The sequence below is a fragment of the Tursiops truncatus genome, chromosome 14 (assembly GCF_011762595.2).
Source record: "Tursiops truncatus isolate mTurTru1 chromosome 14, mTurTru1.mat.Y, whole genome shotgun sequence".
Classification (NCBI taxonomy): domain Eukaryota; kingdom Metazoa; phylum Chordata; class Mammalia; order Artiodactyla; family Delphinidae; genus Tursiops; species Tursiops truncatus.
This window is the reverse complement of record NC_047047.1, coordinates 28,854,132-28,875,618: the sequence shown is the minus strand read 5'-3', so window position 1 is coordinate 28,875,618 and position 21,487 is coordinate 28,854,132. Positions and strand designations below refer to the sequence as shown.

The following is a 21,487-nucleotide window of genomic DNA, read 5'->3' as shown; positions in this document are numbered from 1 at the left end:
TCATGTTCAAGTTGTACCAGATTTGGCCTGTGGGAACCCTTGAAAGCAGGCTTCTTTGTCCTCTTGACTTTTTTTTTTTTTATCATTTTCTGAGTACTTCCTTGTTTTCTGGCACAAAAAGGTGTTGCAGGGTCATCTTCTACCTTCCCTGGCCCAACCCCGGAATTAGTTACTACTCCGAAAAGCCCAAAGTGCCTTTTGATGAAGTGAAGGAAAACACAGCTTCCCAGGCCCACCTCAGACCTGGAGTCTCGGGGAGATGGGCGTGGTTGTGAGCGGGTCTGGGTATATGGGGCCGCCTTCTCGAGAGGCTGTTGTCCGCGTTACTAGAGCTTAGGGTGCGGGGCGCGCTGGCTGCTCAAGTGGCGACACCTGGCGGTGGTTCAGGAACCTGCATTGCTGTTAGGGCAATGCCTTGGATCTGGGACTTAAATGGTCTCATTGACTTCCCGGGCCTCCTCCTAGGTCTCCTGGGATGGGGAGCTGGCTCCAGCCTCCTTCCTCGGTGTTCTGAGCACCCGCCCATTACACACACACACACACACACACACACACACACACACACACACACACCAGCCCCGACCCTGCCCTCCCTTAGCCCTGCTGCCCACGCCCAGGCTCCAACCTGAAGGGTTCAAGCTGCAGAGCTGGGTACATTCAGAACCTTGAGCTCCTTCCATCTCAGGACCAGGAATCGCTCCAGGAGTTTCCGGACATCCCTAATATTACTCAGCAGAGATAGATGTCTAGTGAATTATGCTGAGTCGCTCAGAAGATGCATCATTAACAGTTATGTTTATAAAGCGTTTATCAAAATTTGGGGAAATGCTTACTATCTAATATTAAGTAAAAGACAAGTGTTTGCTGTACATTTTTCATTTAAGAAGACTGGAGAGAATTATATCAAAGTGTGAATAGTGGTGGAATTATGACAATTTCTTTTCTTTTACATTTTTCTTTAAGGCTTTTGTAATTTCCAAACTTTCTTACTTTGGAGTTTTTATTACTTTGATCGATTAAAAGGCTGCCCCAGGACATCTGCTGGACCTGTTGTATCAGGGAAGGCTCGGCCAGGCCTTCGTGGCCTGGGAGCAGTAAGAGTAGAGAGCGCCATGGCTGTACCTTTTCTTCAGGTCCGGGTGCCCCTTTGAAGGGTGCCGGTCTCCTGGTAGGCTCGGGTGGGGCGGGAGCACAAGGCAGCCTTCCCCTGTCCGTGTGAGTGGCGTGATGGCTCGCTCTCCTCTCACTGGTCAAAGCTGGAGCATCTGGGGGTGAGATGGGGGACAGGGGTGCTTCTGGGAGGGAAGAGGGCTCAGAAAGCTGAGCAGCACCCTGAGACCCTCTCAGTGCTAGCTGGGGCCTGAGCAGAGCAAGGCCGAGCTGTCGGTAGAGAGACAAGGGAGGACCCTCGGCTGGGCAGAGTGGCCAAGGGGCCTTTTTCCATAAGATGGGCCTATGCTGAGAGTTGAAAAATCCTGCAGGTGAGGTTCGATCGCTGATTCATTTATAGAAGCTTACTAGGCATTCTATTAACTAATTTCATCCTCATTTGACCCTATGCAGAAAGTGCTCTTGCTATCACTACCCCCATTTTACAGACAAGGAAACGGAGGCACAGAGAGTTTACAGATCTTGCCAAAGTCACACAGCTTCTGAGTGGTGGAATTGACTCCAGATTCAATGCTCTTAACCACCTGACTGTGCTGATGGGGCCACAGACTCCATTTTTGGTAGAGGGACGAAAGGAACAGGAAGGATGCTGGAGGGCGGTGGTCAGAGGCCAACACACTAACCTGCTGCCCTCTCTCCCCCATCTCTTCCAGGCCTCACTGGTCCTGCAGGTGTCCTACATGCCTCTCCCTGGAACCGTGCCCACGTTCCCACCTTCGACGCCTCTGGAACCCTCCCCAACTCTGCCTGACATGGATATGGTGGCTGGTGAGAAACCCACGCTCACCCTGGCGGGGCCCTGGGGGGAGAAGCCTAGCAGTGGCACCCGAGTCTGAGAAGAGGGTGTCTTCCTCATAGTGGGGGCTGCCCAGGCCTGGAGAAGGGAGGCCGGGTGGGTGGGGAGTCTTGAGAGCTGACTTCTGTCTTGCAAACCCAAGGGGCAGGAGGCGGGCTCCCCTAGGTGCCGCTAGGGTTAGTGTGAGGATCCCTTCCCAGCACCAGCTGTTCAGGAAGGGGACTGTGCCAGGGCTGGGCACACTGCCCTCTGCAGCTCCAGAGGGGTGGGAGTTTTAGAGGTAGGCCTGTGCTGAGATGGGGTCCATCCTAGGTGATGCCTGAGGCCCCACCCACTCCCCAGAGCTGGATGCCTCCCTGCCCTGGCACTCCGTAGGCCTTTAGCAATGACACGTAACCAAAGAGCTGGATTTTCCCTGAAAGAGCCCTGGGCTGAAGTCAGGGGACCTGAGTTCCAGTCTTGCCTTTGACACCAAGTAGCTGTGTGACTTTGGGCCAGTCACTCCCTCTCTGGTCCTACAGTTTATTATTTGTGAAGTGAGGAGACTGAATTGTCTAAGTCTCGAGGTTGCCTCAGTTCTCTTTATTTACCTCTCCTGGCCTTGTGAAGTGAGGACCCAGCCCAGGGTGGCTGGCTTGCCCAGTGCTGGGCCTGGGTGTGACAGTCCAGCCTGCTGGGGTGAACAGGAAACCACATAGGTGGGCCAGGTGGGGTCTTGCCCGTGGGAAAGATTCTCTCATGGTGAAGGGAGCTAGAAGCAAACCCAGCACGACACCCGGCAGCCCGTCTCAGGTGTGCCCCGAGCCTGTCCTGCGGCCCGTGTAGGGCTCCTGGTGAGGCAGGCAGGGCAGGGCCCCTCTTGTTGGACTGGGCACTGTCTGAGCTCGGAGGTGGGGAGATCCTTCTGGACTGGGGTTGAGGGGGGAAGCAGGGGGTGCTCCTGGTGACCGAGGGTGGGGAGGCTGAGGGCCCTGAACGTTCAGGGGCCACTTTTGAGGTGAATCTGACAGAGGTGGGCTCCAGCCACTCGGGGAAGGCTCCTAGCGGTGGCCAGTTCCCAGTCCTTCCCAGGAGGTGGAGAGAGGGACAGATGGACAGATACGGCGCCCGTTTCGGAGCTTTGTGTCAGGCCAGGGCAGGCGGGGAGAGCAGGGTTGGGGCGGGGGGGGGGCTAGCTTGGCTTCCCTCACCAGCTCCCTCCTCCCCTCTGGGGCTGTGCCCTGCCCGTGTGCCAGGTGGGGGACAGAGCCGGGCTGAGACTTGGTCCCTGCTCAGTGACAGCACCGTGGACACAAGATACTCTGGAAAGAAGTGGCTGGCCCCCACGGGTGAGACGCGGGCCGGGCTGTCCCGATCCTACCACCTGTAACCGGCTCGCTTGCTGCCATCGTCAGCTCCCCAGAGTGGGACGAGGTGGCCAGAAGGGCTCATCCCGCAGGACGAGGTGGGGAGGGCTGGGGCCATTCTGTCTCCTCCTGTCGACTCACTGGACTGACCACCCTCAAGTGTCAGCTGTTGGAAGCTCCTCTTCTTCTCCCTCATCCATCTTGGCTGAGTGGTGGGGAAAGAGAGGGGAAGGGGATTTGGGTGCTGAGCTGTTGGGTCTTCCATCGGGGTCCCTGATGGAGGATCCTCCCAGGGGCCGGAGGAACCCAGCCTCATCAGCACCCTCTCCTCCAGACACAGGAGGAGAGGAGGATACTGAGGACCAGGGGCTCACGGGAGACGAGGCCGAGCCATTCCTGGACCAGAGCGGGGCTCCGGGGCCAGGGGCCCCCATCACCCCAAAGAAGCCACCTTCCCATCCTCCCCCCTACCACCCTGGGGGAAGAAGGAAGAGAAGCACGCCCGCACCCAGAAAGCCGCTGTCGGACAAACCGCAGGACTTCCAGGTGACTGCAGTCTCCTCCTTCAGCCCGCAGCAGCCGCTGATGGCGGTGCAAAACTTGTCTGTCCAGCCGTGGGGAAGGTCCTAAGGGCTCTCCTAGGTGGGAGTCTGGTTCCCCTGGGTCCTGGGCAAATGCTAGATAGGGGGGCCATGGCTTGGGGCCTCTAGAAAAAGCCTCTGCCCAGCCCATGGTTTTGCTCTTAAAAAAAAAAAAAAAAAGGAAGAAAAAGGGTCACTGCAGAGTCAGCATCACTACACTGTTATCTGCTTCCCCAACCAGAGTTGCCCTAGCCAGCCGGTGCTGTGCTGTTCAAAGTGTGGTCCGTGGATGAGCAGCCTGGGTGTCACCTGGAAGCGTGTTAGAAAGGCGGGATCTTGGGCCTATCCCAGACCCACTGAATCAGAATCTGCACTTGAACAAGATCCCCAAGTCTGAGAAGCTCTGCCTATCTTTTTTTCTCCCTCTATCCATTTCCCCTATTTATAGCCATGATTTTTCTGAAGGTCATGTGCAATTTGAGTTTGTTCAAGTTTTTCACAGAATAGAACTATGAATATTAACGCTTTGACATTTTTTTATCCAAAAATCTATCCCATTTAATTTGCCTTTCTTTCTTTTTAAATTTTTCTTTTTATTTATTTATTTTTTGACTGCACCATGTGGCATGTGGGATCTTAGTTCCCCGACCAGGGGTCGAACCCAGGTTCCTTGCAGTGGAAGTGCAGAGTCTTAACCACTGGACCCCCAGGGAAGTCCCTAATTTGCCTTTTAAGTTGGGTCCTTTGCTTGTTCTTTTTCTTTTCTACAGAATTTTCCATCTTGATGTAATTGCATTTAGTGATATTTAACTATTCAGGACTACTATTAAAGTTAAAAACAGGAAACTTAAATATTTATTTATTAAATGAAACAAATTGTAAAAATATGCTTCAGTTCTAAATTGTGGTAATTTCAGCAAAAGTTCTAGTTATAACCATGTTTGCCTGAGAGACAAAATTCTAACCTATTTTTATTATTATTCACAAGACATGTTATTGTTTTTCTCCTTAGAAAATTAATACATTTTTTTGGGTAGAAAATTTGGAAAATACTATACAGTGAAGAGAATGAAAATCACTCACCCCCTTCCCATTGCCATTGATAGTATATTCTGTAGTATCTTATTTTTAAAAAAGAGTCGATTAATAAAGAAATAACTGCTGATTAGAAATTAGAACCAGTAAACATCGTCTTTTTTCATGAAAGTTTTAATACTGTAAAATGTATTATTTTTTAATATTTTGCTTAAATTTGGAAGCACAGACGTTCTTGAAACCTTCATTTACTGAAAGTTCAGTGAAGAAAGCTCTTATTTCTCAGAATGTCAGACATTCTGTCTTGCACCTTATACTACATAAGAATAAAGTGGGGTTACATCACTATGTAACTTTGACCTCTGAGGGGATTGTCAGTGAGGACTATTCAAGCCACACAGAAACATTGGCTTCAAGGGGTCTGAGGTGGGGCCGCGCATGAACTGAACGGGGGTTCCTCAGCCCAGCCCTGGGATTTACCGCTGGCAGCTTGCTTGGGGGAGCCTGGCAGCTCTTACGTGGAACCATGGGATTTTATAGATGCAAGGGACCTTGGTGGGAAGATATTGTTCTTACAGTGTTCTTCCTAATGCCTTTTTAATACCCGTCCCAAGAGGCCAGCTGTGAGGGTGGTCCCTGAGATTCCTGACTCTCTCGGGCAGGGGGTGGGTGCCTGATGACTTCTCCCTTTTCTTGCTCATGCCCCCTCCTGGCTTTCAGATCAGGGTCCAGGTGATCGAGGGACGCCAGCTGCCGGGAGTGAACATCAAGCCTGTGGTCAAGGTCACCGCAGCTGGGCAGACCAAGCGGACGCGGATCCACAAGGGAAATAGCCCCCTCTTCAACGAGGTGGGAGACCCTGGGTCAGAGCTAGGACCTTGGTGGGAGCACACAGCAGACGCCTGGCAGTTCATTCAGTTTTTGCATATGGCGCTAGTGCTGGGTGGAGAGCTGTGTCAGTTCCTGAGTAGGTTATCTGAGGAACTGGAGAGAGGGTTCCCGCTCTTACTCCTGCCTTGGATTCCCCCTGCTTCACATCCCCATCATCCCGTGGGGCCGGCCACCCACCCTGTCCCTGACGTGACAACCTCCGTGGGGTCGAATCCCCAGAGCTCGGTGCTGGGCTGAGCCCACTGCCCACTTGTTGTGTGGACCAGACCTGGAGGCTGGGCGGTGGCTGTCCCCTCTTGCCCGGGCTCGGCGGGCCTTCATCTGTCCCCCTTTCACCCTGAATCAACAGACTCTTTTCTTCAATGTGTTTGACTCTCCCGCGGAGCTGTTCGACGAACCCGTCTTCATCACGGTACGTGGCAGCCCCCGAAGGCCCTCTGTGGGCTCAGCGTGCATGTGTGAGTACGTGTGAGTGTGTGTGAGTGTGAGTGTGTGTGGGTGAGGCACCCACCCCCCACCCGAGCCTGGATGACGGCGAGCAGCTCACAGCCTCGCCCCCGTGCTCACAGGGTTGCCTTCTGAGCTCAGATGCAAGCGGCAGCCGAGTGCGGAGTCCCCGCTGTTCAGGGTCAGGTGCCTTAGGCCAGGGTCCTGAACTAATTCTTGCAGTGGATCTCTGATTTTCATCTTGTTTTGTTTGTCTATATGCCTGCTTCTGACAAGATTTTCTTTCTCTGGACCTCAGCTCTTTTTTTCCCCCTTTCCTTTGAAAGGCAGTGTAGTTTAGCAGTTAAAAGTGTGGGCTCTGAAGCCAAAGTGTCTGGATTCTGGTCCTGCCTATACCGTGTAGGGGTTGTGTGATTCTGTACAAATGATCTCTCTGTGCCTCTATTTCTTCATCTGTAGAATGGGGATAATAATAGTACCTACTCATGGGGTTCTTGTGAGGGTTAAACATTGTTTGGAACAATCTCTGGGATAGAGCAAGTGCTATTGGAGTGTGGGCTGTTATTTTTTGGGAGGGAAGAGCCGTTCGGTTGGTTCCTGTCTGGGTCAACCTTTGCTAGTGAATGAGAGTCTGAATTTGTCTTTCCTTCCAGGTGGTGGACTCCTGTTCCCTCCGGACAGATGCTCTCATTGGGGAGTTCCGGGTAATGGTTTATTTTCTTTGAAAGCAATCAGTTCTTGTTTATCCATGTTAATGGAAGCTCTGTGGATGACGGGCGGGGTTGGTGCTCCAGAGATCCTGTCTGTCTTGGTCTGTGTTGGGGAAAATGTAATGAAAAAAACAAAACGATATCTTCTCCTAATCCAGAAATCCTCTCCACAAAGGTAGAGAAATAAAGCACTTTTGTTATTGGATAAGCATTAAACCAGAGTATGATGCTATCATGCGCCATCCGCTAAGAGATTGCAAAGACAGAAAGTAATCTTGTATAGAGCCAAGCAGACACAACCCTTTCCATATATGTTCTCAAGATAAACAATAACTAAACAATAACTAGTGCTCGAGTTAGCGGCCTGGATAGTACCCTCAGTCACACATAGTTCATCCTAAATCTACCTAGTAATTGGGGTGACCATCTGTGTTTGCTAATTGACTCTATCTACAAGAAAAGACAGAAAGCAAGCTCACATTTTTATGATGGGGGTAGATTTACAATTCGGTTAAGGTAGGTCCTTCCCTTTCCCAGAGATGAGAGAGCCTGGAGAAAGGCACTCCTGAATCATAAAGCTGACGAAAGGCTTATTTGGTTTCTACAAAGGTACATTTCAAAGAGATGGAGAAAGTACTTACATTAAAATATTCTGACAAAAAGAGAGGAGAGGGAAATCTCTCGCCTTGTTTCCAACAGGGAGGATTCAGCTTCTTTTTTAAATTCGCATTTGTCCTTACATCTTGGAAAGACAGCGTGGGACCTGAGTTTAGGCAGCCCTCCTCCTAATTCTGACAATCTCGGGCCAGCGTGACGCCAGCGCTCTGTGCCCTGGGCTCACCTGGGTTGGGAGTGGGGTCCAAATGTGGAGTCCATGGGGATGGGGTGGAGTGGGGTGGGGCGCAGTGGAGGGAGCGGGGGAGGCTGCCCCCTCATTTGTCCCAGACGTGCAGAAGTGAACAGTCCACTGTAGAGGACCTTGAACCAACGGCATAGGATGGTTTTAACAGATTACATAGTGTAAAGGCAACTAGTAATGGAGACCTTCACGAATGGTATTTTAATGTCATTTTATTGATTTTCTCATTTTGAATCCATAAGCATTTATCAAATGGAAAGAAAAGGCACAGGTTTATTTGACCTTCCTCTTGCTATCCAAATAAAATGTGGCCCCTTCTCCAAGAAGTAGTCACAAGATAGAAAACGGAGTCTGTTTTTCTGGAGAAGCAGTTTCTTTAAAAGAATGGGCTTGTGCTGGAGTCATTCTGTAACACTTATGTTACAGGATCTTATGTTTTGAGTCTTTAATCTTGTTATAAGAACCCAAGGGTTAGGTTAAAAAAGTATTCTTTTTTCTAATTTTAAAAGTAATCCATGATTTTAAAAAACTTTGTAGTTTTTTTTTTTTTCCAGTACACGGGCCTCTCACTGTCATGGCCTCTCCCGTTGCGGAGCACAGGCTCTGGACACGCAGGCCCAGTGGCCATGGCTCACGGGCCCAGCCGCTCCGCGGCATGTGGGATCTTCCCAGACTGGGGCACGAACCCGTGTCCCCTGCATCGGCAGGCGGACCCTCAACCACTGCGCCACCAGGGAAGCCCATAAACTTTGTAGTTTTTGAGAGCAATTTTAGGTTCATAGCAAGACTGAGTGGAAAGTACAGTTCCCACATACCCCCTCCCCTAACACATGCATAACCTCTCCTACCATCAACATCTGACTAATCTGTGATTTTTTAAATGGAAAATTATAAAATATAGGAAAGAATAAAAATAAAATAAAAATCACCCAAATCTACCACCCAGAGGTAGTACAGTTACCGTTCGGTGTGTTTCCTTTGCTCTGTCTTTTCTATGCGTAGATATACTTTACCAAACTTCCATCAAAATGTATTCCACTTTCTTTCCATGTGATATCAGAAGATGAACATTTCCCCATGTCTCCAAATGTTCTTCAGAACAGGATTTTTAATGGGTTGGTATCATGCATCATACTTTAACACTCTGGGGACAAGAGTGTGACGTGTGCCTCCTTCTGTTTGATTTCAGATGGACGTGGGCAGCATCTACCGAGAGCCCCGTGAGTCACCCTCTCCTCCCCTTGGGCAGGTCCTTGCATTTGGGTTCCGGAGGCTGCATGGGGCACCCATTTGGGATACTCATCTTTCCTTCTAGGAGATTTTAGAAGTTAGAGGTGGGGTTTGATCTTGGAGGTGAGGCTGCAGGAATGAAGAGAGGACAGGCTTTCATCTTCTGGGTAAAACAGGCCCCCAGGAAGATTGGACCCTCACGTGGGTCTCAGCTGGCCCAGCTGGAGGGCTAAATCTGGAAGGCCCAAGCACGGGTTGCTGGGGACTGGGGTGCCTCCAGACAGGACGGGTCATTTGGATCCCAAGTCTAGGATTTCTCTACACCCTGGTCTCTGCTGTGGTCTGGTCACTTCCTGAAGGGGAGGAAAATGGCTGGGGGTCTGGCTTTGGCAGCCTCTGATAGGGGCTTCTGTTAACATTTCTCACTTGGACCCAAATGAACACTCAAGGTACATTTTATTCTAGAATTTGAGTCCTTCCCCCATGTCTGGGTAGATGAGTCCTTCATCTCATCCAATGGAGTCCACCCGGGGCTCCCAGAGGTGGCTGCAGACTTGTGTCCTTCCAATTCTGGGATCACCAAGGGTGTTGTCTCTCTTAGGACATGCTTATCTCAGGAAGTGGCTGCTGCTTTCGGACCTGGATGATTTCTCTGCTGGGGCCAGAGGCTACCTGAAAGTGAGCCTTTGTGTGCTGGGGCCTGGAGACGAAGCCCCCGTGAGTACATTTCCTCGTCCCCCTCACAGCACCTCCGCCTGGCCTTGGAGGCACCAAATGAAGAAACAAAAAAACAACTTTAGTTTTTCTGATTTAAAAGAATACATGGCAATTATGAGAAATGTAGAACATGTGGAAAAGCATAAATAAAAATTGAATCACTCATAATTCTACCCATCAGAGAGAACCGTCATTAATACCTTCTTGCATATTCTCCCAGAAGGATATACATGTATATTTTTCTTTTTTTTTTTGGTGCAAAAGTGAGATCACTCACTCTGTAATGTATTGTAGTCTGAATTTTATCACCTAAGAATATATCATTGTCATCTTTATGGTCAGTAAGTAAAGTTATAAGTTGGAGGTGGTAAGAATGAGAAAGGCTTTCAGAGTTGGGGAAGTATCAGCATCTCTGTATGTCTGGGGAGAGGAGAGAAGGTTTGGAACAGTTGTTGAGGAACAAGGGGTTAATTAGATACAGACAGAAGGATTTCTTTTTTTATTTAAAAAAATTTTGTTTATTTATTTATTCATTTATATTGGTAACTGTAAGTTTGTTTTCTGTGTCTGTGAGTCTATTTCTGTTTTGTAAATGAGTTCATTTGTATCATTTTCTTTTATATTCCACATATAAGCGGTATCATATGACATTCATCTTCTTTGGTCTGACTTACTTCACTTAGTATGATAATCTCTGGGTCCATCCATGTTGCTGCAAATGGCATTATTTCATTCTTTTTTGATGGTTGAGTAATATTCCGTTTGTGTGTGTGTGTGTGTGTGTGTGTGTGTGTGTGTATGTATGCAAACACACCACAAGACAGGAGGATTTCTGAGCAGACACTCTGGGCTGGAGGCTTTATGGGAGAGTGACCTCATAATACTCAGTGGCCTGGAAGCAGGAGAGGGGTAAGATGGAGGTGCTGTCAGGTGTGGACAAGGCAGGTGTGGTGGAGGCACAGGACTGAGGTAGCTGATGAGCCTGGCAGGGCGGATGCAAGAGGACTGGGCATAGAGCTGATGAGGAGGACAAAGAAGAGGGAAGGGCTAGGGAACACACATTTATTGAGTGCGTGCTGTGTGCCAAGCTCTGTGTTGGGTGCCTCACTTGGTGTGAGGGGGGTTGGAGGAGGTGGATAGGTTGAAGTCTGTCTTTAGAGAAGGGTCTCAAGGTCAAGGTCTTCCTAGAGGATTGGTTCTTAGTGGCTGGAGGTTTGAGATATGGCCATCCCTCTAGCAGCTGCAGGGGAGGGGGATTAAGATGCTGCTGGTTGGGGCTTCCCTGGTGGCGCAGTGGTTGAGGGTCCGCCTGCTGATGCAGGGGACACGGGTTTGAGCCCCGGTCCGGGAAGATCCCACATGCCGCGGAGCGGCTGGGCCCGTGAGCCGTGGCTGCTGAGCCTGCGCGTCCGGAGCCTGTGCTCCGCCACGGGAGAGGCCACAACAGTGAGAGGCCCGCGTACCGCAAAAAAAAAAAAAAAAAAAAGATGCTGCTGGTGGAGGACAAGGGACTGTGTTGGTGAATGACTTGTCCACGTGGATGTTGATTATCTCATGGGAGAATCGGAAATCAAACACGCAAACGTTGAGTCAGATACTGAGATCATCAAGGCAGAGTGAGCCAGGAGGAGTGGGAGAGGCAGGAGTGGGGAAGGCGGGTCTCCAGGAGGGCTGGGGAGGTGGAATCCCCAGGGAAAGCCGCGTGTGATCATGGAGGCGGAGGGCAAGTTCCATGAGGCTCTTAAGGACGAGAGCTCTGGCTGCTGACGAGAGCTCAAGAAGCCGCTGTGCAAAGGGTTAGGGGAAGGAGAACCCTGGGTGCCATGCAGGGGCCAATGGAGCTCAGGTGGACCAGCCCCACCCAAGGGCACCTCCCCTGATCTCTCATCCCGTGTCCCTCTGTAGCCCAGGCAGACATTGTGCTTTCCTGCTCCTTTTCCTTCTACGTGGACTCTCTGAATCTATTACCCTTTCCTAAGACACTCTTTCCTCTTCTTCCCATTGATCAGACCCTTGTTTTTCCCGGATGAAACCACTTTTCTTGAGACCAACTCAGAGGGAAGCCCCTGTTCTCTGCTTCAGCTCTTTGTGGCTTTCAGGATGGGAGGAGTGGCCATCTTTTGGTTTCCCACAGTAGCTTCTCAACTTCAGCATTGCCTTCTTCTTTTTTTTAAAATTAATTTTATTGGAGTATAGTTGATTTACAATGTTGTGTTAGTTCCTGCTGTGCAGCAAAGTGAATCACTTATAAATATACATATATCTACTCTTTTTTAGATTCTATTCCTGCATAGGTCATTACAGAGCATTGAGTAGAGTTCCCTGTGCTATACAGTGGGTTCTTATTAGTTATCTATGTTATATATAGCAGTGTATATATGTCAAACCCAATCTCCCAATTTATACACCCCCCCTTGGTAACCTAAGTTTGTTTTCTACATCTGTGACTCTATTTCTGTTTTGTAAATAGGTTCATTTGTACCATTTTTTAAGATTTCACATATAAGCGATATCATATATTTGTCCTTCTCTGTCTGACTTACTTCACTCAGTATAACAATCTCTAAGTCCATCCATGTTGCTGCAGATGGCATTATTTCGTTCTTTTTTATGGCTGAGTAATATTCCATTGTATATATGTACCACATCTTCTTTATCCATTCCTCTGTTGATGGACATTTAGGTTGCTTCCACGTCCTGGCTATTGTAAATAGTGCTGCAATGAACATTGGGGTGCATGTATCCTTTCGAATTATGGTTTTCTCTGGATATATGCCCAGGAGTGGGACTGCTGGATCATATGGTAGTTCTATTTTTAGTTTTTTAAGAAACCTCCATACTGTTCTCCATAGTGCCTGCACCAATTTACATTCCCACCAGCAGTATAGGAGGGTTCCCTTTTCTCCACACCCTCTGTGGCATTTATCGCTTGTAGATTGCCTTCTTCTCTGAAGCCTGCCTCACTGGTTATTTCCCCTGGTCTTCTGGGCTGTTACCTACCCCTGGCACAGGCAGAGCTGGTGCAGGAGGGTCCTTGCTGGCAGATTCCCATCTTTGCCATTGTTCTGAGGTCTGACGTGTCCTTGCTGATGAGCCATCAACGTCTGATCTTACTTCCTTTCAGACCCTGAGCTTGGAAATTGCTCTCCCCACCAGTTTCTTCCTGCCTCTTTCCCTCCCTCACCCTCAGTGAATGGCAGTTCTTCCTCACTGAGGTTACAGCCCTGACCCCTCTCAGTTTCCCAGCCCATCAACTCCCTCCTGAAGCCTGGCCCCCATCCCCGATCCGCACTCTCACTCTGTGCTCGCTAGCTTCTGGGCTCTGCTGCCACACCTCGTGGCCCCCACCCTCCCCACGACATGCTGTCCGCACCACTCCTTGGTCAGCTTTGGGAGCAAAAGTCACCTGGAGTTGCTGTCAATGTCTTCCTTTACTTGGGTGAGGTTTACTCCTTATCCCATCCTCCACAGTGGCTGTTTCCAAAATTCTGGTCAGGAATTCCCTGGCGGTCCAGTGGTTGGGACTCTGCGCTTTCACTGCCGAGGGCACGGGTTCGATCCCTGGTCAGGGAAACTGAGATCCTCCAAGCCACGTGGCACAGCCAAAAAAACTTAAAGAAAACAAAACAAAACAACCTCCTGGTCTTAAGCTCCAGCCTCGGTCCCCCGTAGAGAGACAGAGCCGCACAGTGGGAGTGATGTGAGTGCTTGAAGCTCCCTGGGTCATCAGCGCACCCCCCATCTTCCTTCATCTTCCCTCCCTTCCCCCCTCCCCGTCTCCTTTGCATGTGCTCATGTCCTCCATACCACCCCCGTCTTGTTCTTCCTGTCTCTTCTCTGGCTCCTGCCCTCTGGTCTGTGTCAGACTCCAGATTTCCCAATCTCAAAACACCCTTGCCTTCACCCTTTCTCCCCACCCCTCCCCTCCAAGCTGCTTTCCTCTTCCTTTCAGCCATCACCAAGGTCACCAAGTTCTTGAGAGTACCCTGTGTCCCTCTCCTCCAGTCCTTTGCCAGCTGCTCACTCCTTCACCCCTTCAGCGTGCTTCCCACTGCCTCCTTCCCTGAACCACTGGCCTAAGGTCATCCATCGCAAAGCCCCAGGAGCTCTTCTCTCATTAATCCGCTCTGTTGCTCCACAGCGTTTGATTCTGGAGCTCACGTCTTATTTGAAACTCTCTTCTCCCTCGGCATCCATGACTCCCCTCATTCTTTTCCTTTTTTTTTTTTTTTTTGGAATGGATCCTTCAAATTCAGTGGCTTGACAAAATTCTGCTGCCTGCATCTTTGCTGTGCCTTTGACGTGACATTCAAGGCCCACGAACATCTGGCCTCAGTCTGATTTTGCAGTGCATCTATCTGTCTATGGAGGAGCCTGTCTCCGTCTACCTGAGGCTCCTCAATCGCTCATCTCCAGCCTGCATCTTCAGAGCTCCAGACGCTCAGTGTCAGTTGCCTGTACCAAAGCACATGAACATGTCCCTTAGGCCCCTTTAACTTCACATATAGAAACCCAGTATCATTCGCTGCCCACTCCTCATACCTGATTCCCATCCTGTGTTAGGTGACATCTTGGGAAATGGCACTCATCATACACTTAGTTCCCCAGGCCAGAGCGTCTTTCCTCATCCTTCAGTCCCACATCTGTCAGTCCACACGCACACAGTTGGCCAGTCTTGTTGGCATGACAACCTCAGTGCATGCCTCTCCTCTCTCTCATCCCAAGACCAGAGTTCAAGGTCAGGCTCCCGTCATATCTTACCTGGGCCTCTGTGTGAATGAAGATGTAGGTTCAGCTGCTGTAACTCCAGTTAACCCCACATTACCACCAAAACCATCTTCTTTAAACTCAGATACAATCATGTGAATCTCCTCTTAAAAAACTGCCGGAGACCCACCCTGCCCCCCAGTTACGTACAGGATGAAGTCCAGGATCCTTAGCATGACATTCAAGGCCATGAACATTTGGCCTCAGGCTGATTTTGAAGTGCCACTTGCCAGGACTTACTTCCATGGACTCCGTACTGTGGCCACACCAGACAATGTGACCCCTTCCAGAATGTACTTCCATCCTTCTCCCTGCCTTTTCACCTGATGGGATGCCTTCTCTGCCTACAAAAAGCCACTTTGTTCTTCAAGACCCAATTCAGATGCTACTTCCTCCATGAAGCCTGCCTTGTCTTCCAGGGAAACTGATTGGTCTTTCCTTTCGGTCACCGCCCCATGTTTTGTTAGTTCAGTTAATGTGTCCATCTTTGTCACTGAGACTCAGTTTCTTGAGGTCAGCGACAGTATAATAGATATGAACTGTTTTATCTCCCCTCTTGCCTAGTACAGGTCTTGTGCATGGTATGTGCTCAATCAGTGCTTGTTGTCTAAGGGAATGAGCAGTGTTAAGGATGATGACTGAAAGCAGAGGAGGTGATCATTTTCTTCAGATGTGAGCTGAGGAAAAGCAGTGCAGAACTACTTCCTTCACAAGCACTTGTGTGACATGAGGCATTCTGGGATGGAGAATTTTGCTGCAAAGATTCTGAAGCAGGTTTCTACCTGTGGACTGAGTGAGGATGGTCCAGGCAGCTTTCCAAGGAGTGAGCTGCTGGGCATGGCCTGATGCCACCTCTCTCCTATCCTTCTGCCACCCCCTTGCCCAAGTGCAGCATGTGGATCTTTTGTTCCTCAAACTGCCAAGTTAGCCCTCGCTCTGCATGAGTTTCTGCCCCTGCCTGGATCCCACCATCCAGGTCTCCAAGCTGGCACATCACCAACACTATTCCTGCCCTCCCCTCAATATAGTTACAAGCCCCCTTGCTCTGTTCTTTCTAAACCCACTGGTTCTGCATCCAGCCTACGTTAACCCTCATCTAGCTTATCTGTAAAGTGGGGTATCCCAGGGCCTTGCACCCCACAGCATTGGCGTCGTCTGGGCATTTGTTAAAATACAGAGTCTTGGGTTCCACCCCAGACCTGTTGAACCAGAATCTGCATTTTAGTTGGAAGGTATAGCAGTGGTCTAGAAGTCACTGATTCTCCAGTTTCTAATGTGTAGCCACATTTGAGACCCACCGCTCATGGGGGTTGCTGTCAGGATTACATGAGAGAGTGTCTACAATCAGTAAATGTTATTTTTATTATTACTGTTCTAATCATAATACTCAGCACATGCTATTACATTCATTTGCTTAAAGGTCTGCTTTCCCTGTGAAAGGTGAGCACCACGGGGGCAGGACCTCCGTCCATCTTGTTCACTGCGGCAGCCCTCGCCCCTCAGCGTGATGCTGACACTTAGTAGTCACTCAGTAGATACTTGTTGGGTGAATGAACAGACGTTATTGAAGACAGTGGCTGGCCTAGACCTCTGTCACCTCTGTGCTATTTTTTGATGGGTGGAATGGGAAGGAGACTGCAGTTCTTGAGTGCCTGCCGGTGTGCCACGTGCATTTACACGTTATTGAAGTTGATCCTCCCACAGCCCGGGAGGTCAGTGTCATTGTCTCCACTGTCCAGATGAGGAAGCAGAGTCTCAGGGTAAGGAACCTGTCAGAGATCACAGGCTAGGAAGTGGCAGGGCGAGATCTGCCTTTCTTCAAGATGCACCATTTATTTATTTATAAACATGACCTGAATGATGCAATTTTGGATTGAGGAATACTTTTTTCTAAAAAAAAAATTATCTATGTAGTTGCAACCAGGTCTTAGTTGCGGCAGGCAGGCTCCTTAGTTGTGGCACGTGGGCTCCCTAGTTGCAACAGTTGGTCTCCTTAGTTGTGGCTTGCCAGCTCCTTAGTTGTGGCATGTGAACTCTTAGTTGCAGCATGCATGTGGGATCTAGTTCTCTGACCAGGGATCGAACCCAGGCCCCCTGCACTGGAAGCGCAGCAGGGTCTTATCCGCTGCGCCACCAGGGAAGTCCCGAGATGCACCATTTAAGTGTGTTGGTTGAGCTCTCAGAAAAGGAAGGTAAAACACTGTGCTCGAAGGCACATTAAGGAATCATATTTGGTTGTGTTGTAGCTGGAGAGAAAAGATGCCTCTGAAGACAAGGAGGACATTGAAGGCAACCTGCTCAGGCCGACCGGCGTGGCCCTCCGCGGAGCGCACTTCTGCCTGAAGGTCTTCAGGGCTGAGGATTTACCGCAGAGTGAGTCTGGTGCCCTCGTTGGGTGACTGTGAGGGGGGATGCTGGGCTGGGCTGCCTCAGCTCCCTGGGGGAAGGAGAGGGAGGGGCTGGTCCCCTGCTCCCTCTCTGCCTCCCCTTGGCCTGGCTTCCTCACCCCGAGGGTCTACTAGATCCGTGTCAGCCCAGTTCTCCCTCTGCTCTGCCGTCTGGCGAAGCCTCACACCCTCTCTAGGTTTCCCAAGGCTTTTTACTGTTCTTAACAGAGAAACCGTCAGAATTAATGAGAAGTCATACTGATGCTGGTGGAGTCACAGAGATGCAAGAAATCTTGAGAGTACAGCTGCCCCTGGGCTCCGTTTCGGCATCTGCTAGGCCTTGACTGGCTCTTTGGCCACTCCGTGCACCCATTTTCTTGGCTCTCACTGCGGAGTCAGCACCATTTCAACTCTCTGTTCTGCGCTCACGGCTGGATCCCACTGATTTTCTTTCTCTCCTCTAGGAAGCCCCAGCCTGAAAATTGGCAGACCCTGGGCTGGGGAAGCAGTTGCTGAAATGTTAGAAGGGCTCAGTGTTTCCACTGAGTGGAGACACATGGGTGTCTAGTTTGCCTGGGACTGTCCTGGTTTTAGCACCCAAAGTCCCACATCCCAGAAAGTCCTCATTCCCTGGTAAACTGAGACAGTGGGTCACCCTAGCTGTGGCTATGTCCTCATCATCCCAAGAAGGCCATTGTGGCCACTGCCTGATTTCTCACAGTGACTAACCCTGTACTAGCCCTACCCTGTGTGCTCAACAAATGTGGGGGAATTATGCTGAATATTCTAAAGCTGTGGGTGTCAACCCAGGCTGCAGTTAAATCATCCTGGAAGCTTTAAGGAAGTGCAGATGCCTGGGCCCTTCCTCCAGTGTTTCAGATTGACTTGGTTTGGGGTGGGGCTTACACACTGGTAGTTTAAAAATGCTCCCTGGTAGTTCTCTTGCTGCGGGCTATAAGCCACTATTTTGGAGCATACATTAGCAGAATTAAGCCAGGCGCTGTCCATAGCAGAGTTCACAAGAACAAGTAGTCGGGGACTACTTGGGTCCCTGTTTACGAGTTTTCCATGAAGCTAATTGCTTGAGGGTTTCTGCTTTGACTAATGACACCAATAAATGGGTTCCTTCTGCACAAGCTTAATTGAACCAAAATCATGGGGAAAGCCTTTAAATAAGTAATGGGCATTAAAATACAGGCTTAGAACATTCTGCGTCTGTTGGTTGAAACTATGCAGAAGTGAGGCTGGTGAGCTTCCAAAGGGGGCTGGGGAAATAGAAATGTTTGCTTTGCTCAGGGTAAAGGGGATTATGTTGAATTCTCTGAAATGTTGTTTAAACATAAATAAAAGAAAAATAGATGGGTAAATAGAACATAAATATTTGCTCATTGTTATCTGTTGTATTCATGTAGACATTGGCTAGTATACGATTGTTAACTGTCCCCTCCTCTCAGTTTCTCATTTATATACATATGTACATTTATACCTAACATATATATACATACATACATACACACATCTATCATCTGTAAATACATATGTAAAAATATGGCTAATTCAGTAAAATATTGGTTTGAAGCAGCATAGATTAAATATATATATAAATATATATATATATATTTTTAAACGGAATTGACTTATTGGTTACCCTCAGGAAAATCACTGTGCTAATGTATATATATAAAGGAAAATGTCAAACAGGCAACAGTAATGGGATATTATTATAACAACTTACAGTCTTTTTTTTTTTAATTAATTTATTTTTGGCTGCATTGGGTCTTCGTTGCTGTGAGCAGGCTTTCTCTAGTTGTGATGAGCGGGGGCTACTCTTTTTCTTTTTTTGTTTTTTAACATCTTTATTGGAGTATAATTGCTTTACAATGGCGTGTTAGTTTCTGCTGTAGAACAAAGTGAATCAGCTATACATATACATATATTCCCATATCTCCTTCCTCTTGCGTCTCCCTCCCACCCTCCCTATCCCACCCCTCTAGGTGGACACAAAGCACCGAGCTGATCTCCCTGTGCTATGCGGCTGCTTCCCACTAGCTATCTATTTTACATTTGGTAGTGTATATATGTCCGTGCTACTCTCTCACTTCATCCCAGCCTACCCTTCCCCCTCCCTGTGTCCTCAAGTCCATTCTCTGTGTCTTCAGTCCTGTCCTGCCCCTAGGTTCATCAGAACCATGTTTTTTTTTTTTTAGATTCCATATATATGTGTTAGCATACAGCATTTGTTTCTCTTTCTGACTTCACTCTGTATGAAAGTCTCTAGGTCCATCCACCTCACTAAAAATAACTCAATTTCGTTTCTTTCTATGGCTGGGTAATATTCCATTGTATATATGTGCCACATCTTCTTTATCCATTCATCTGTTGATGGACGACACTTAACATTGCTTCCATGTCCTGGCTATTGTAAGTAGAGCTGCAATGAACATTGTGGTACATGACTCTTTTTGAATTATGGTTTTCTCAGGGTATATGCCCAGTAGTGGGATTGCTATTCCCACTATAGCTTGGTAGTTCTATTTTTAGTTTTTTAAGGAACCTCCATACTGTTTTCCATAGTGGCTGTATCAATTTACATTCCCACCAACAGTGCAAGAGGGTTCCCTTTTCTCCACACCTTCTCCAGCATTTATTGTTTGTAGATTTTTTTGATGATGGCCATTCTGACTGGTGTGAGGTGATACCTCATTTTAGTCTTTTTAAAAAGTTTATTTATTTATTTATTTAATTTATTTATGGCTGCATTGGGTCTTCGTTGCTCCACGTGGGCTTTTCTCTAGTTGCGGCGAGTGGGGGCTACTCCTCGTTGTGGTGTGCGGGCTTATTGCTGTGGCTTCTCTTGTTGCGGAGCATGGGCTCTGGGTGCATGGGCTTCAGTAGCTGTGGCACACAGGCTCAGTAGTTGTGGCTCAGGGGCTCTAGAGCACAGGCTCAGTAGCTGTGGTGCATGGGCTTAGCTGCTCCGTGGCATGGGTGATCTTCCTGGACCAGGGATCGAACCCGTGTCCCCTGCATTGGCAGGTGAATTCTTAACCACTGTGCCACCAGGGAAGTCCCCAACTTCCAGTCTTTTTCTGGATTATTTACTGCTCTTAGCGATGTAGATTTCTAATCAGTCAATCAATCGGACCTGTTCTGAAAGCCTTTGAGAACGGGGCGGGGGACAGTGAACCAGCTGTTTGGAGCTGGGCAAGGAAGCAGCGCAGTGCCCTCAGGAGCTGCTATTCTGAGATGGTCCTTTCTCCCAGGAGCCCTGGGCTGAGGGGTCCATGGCGTCTCTCTCAGGGAGTCCCAGGACTGTGGGGAGACAGGTGGCAAGTGGGGGTTTTGAAGATGGGAGAGCGGGTGGGCAGTGATCAGCATGTCTTTCTCCTCAGTGGATGATGCCGTAATGGACAACGTGAAGCAGATCTTTGGCTTTGAGAGTAACAAGAAGAACTTGGTGGATCCCTTCGTGGAAGTCAGCTTTGCGGGGAAGATGGTAAGGGGCAAGTAAACAAGAGGATTTGTGGGAGGGTGATGACTGGGTGTCCCTGTGGATGGGCACTGGATGTGCAGGACAGAGTGAGGCACACGCAGTGCCCCCCATCAGAGGCATGTGCACACCGGGGATGGGGGGCTGATTGTGGGACATGGGGTGAGACACGCAGGCCCAGCTCTCTGGGGCTGCCATGCACACGCACGAGGACAGGTCTGCTCAGGTGTTTGAGACAGACACATAGGTGTGGATGGACAGGGAGAGGACATATGGACAGTGGATAGATAGAGGAATATTTGGGGGAAAATTAAGTAATAGTCAGGAAACCAGATGTGAAGGCACAATGATAGGGAAACTTAAAAACAATGCAGTGAAAACATAATGATTATTTTTAAAAAGTTGTGGCAGGAGTTGGGCAGACTCCTTTCAGCCACACTGGTGGGGGCCCTAGGGATCGTGTACCTCTCTTCCTTCCTGCCTAGAGGCCAGGCCGTTGCTCCAGTCCCTCTTGATTTCTGCCAGGGCCCCTCCCTCTATCCCACCTTAGGGATGGCTTTGCCCACTTTCCAGGCTCTCCTTCGAAGCCTCAGCCACTCCCAGGGTTCAGCCGTCACCTCTCCACAGAGGAATCCACAGCTGTATTTGACTCTGACCCCTCTCTTCAGACATAGACCTCCCCATGCCTCTTCAAGTCTCTATATTCTGCCCCTCCAGCCCTTTAAAGGAGTCATCTGCTGCCCCAAACCGCCCCACTTCCAGAAGCCGCCATCCTAATCAGGTACCACCATCAAAGGCAGAGAATGTGGGCCTGCCTTGATTCGGCCCTTTTTTTTTTGACCTCCCTACATCAAACATGCCACCCCTAGCTCTTGCCTTCAAAAATCCCGAGGTCCTTTCCTGTCTCTATGCCCCTAGTCACTGTCATCTCTCCCCAGGGCAACACAACAGCCTTGGGTCCATTCTCTTGTCCGGGTTCTCCCCATAGAAATCCACCAGCATATTTAGTGTAAAACACAGTCCTGTCTGTAAAAGGAAGTTCAAACCGCATAACCTGGTTG

The 21,487-nt window shown here is 49.2% G+C and overlaps 1 protein-coding gene across 28 annotated transcripts in view; it reads left to right on the top strand.

Moving 5' to 3' along the window:
* Positions 1-21,487, top strand: part of DYSF (dysferlin) — a 222,195-nt gene that overhangs the window by 51,316 nt on the left and 149,392 nt on the right. For 11 of the 28 annotated variants that reach the window (XM_073791260.1, XM_073791262.1, XM_073791261.1 and 8 more), the window contains 10 exons: positions 1,824-1,938; positions 3,160-3,294; positions 3,647-3,858; positions 5,649-5,777; positions 6,169-6,231; positions 6,920-6,970; positions 9,025-9,055; positions 9,667-9,782; positions 16,796-16,922; positions 20,329-20,432. In XM_073791260.1, coding sequence (XP_073647361.1) covers positions 1,824-1,938; positions 3,160-3,294; positions 3,647-3,858; positions 5,649-5,777; positions 6,169-6,231; positions 6,920-6,970; positions 9,025-9,055; positions 9,667-9,782; positions 16,796-16,922; positions 20,329-20,432 — 1,083 coding nt within the window. The remainder of the gene's footprint in view (positions 1-1,823; positions 1,939-3,159; positions 3,295-3,646; positions 3,859-5,648; positions 5,778-6,168; positions 6,232-6,919; positions 6,971-9,024; positions 9,056-9,666; positions 9,783-16,795; positions 16,923-20,328; positions 20,433-21,487) is intronic. The other 17 variants (XM_033838318.2, XM_033838329.2, XM_033838322.2 and 14 more) reach the window with 2 other exon arrangements.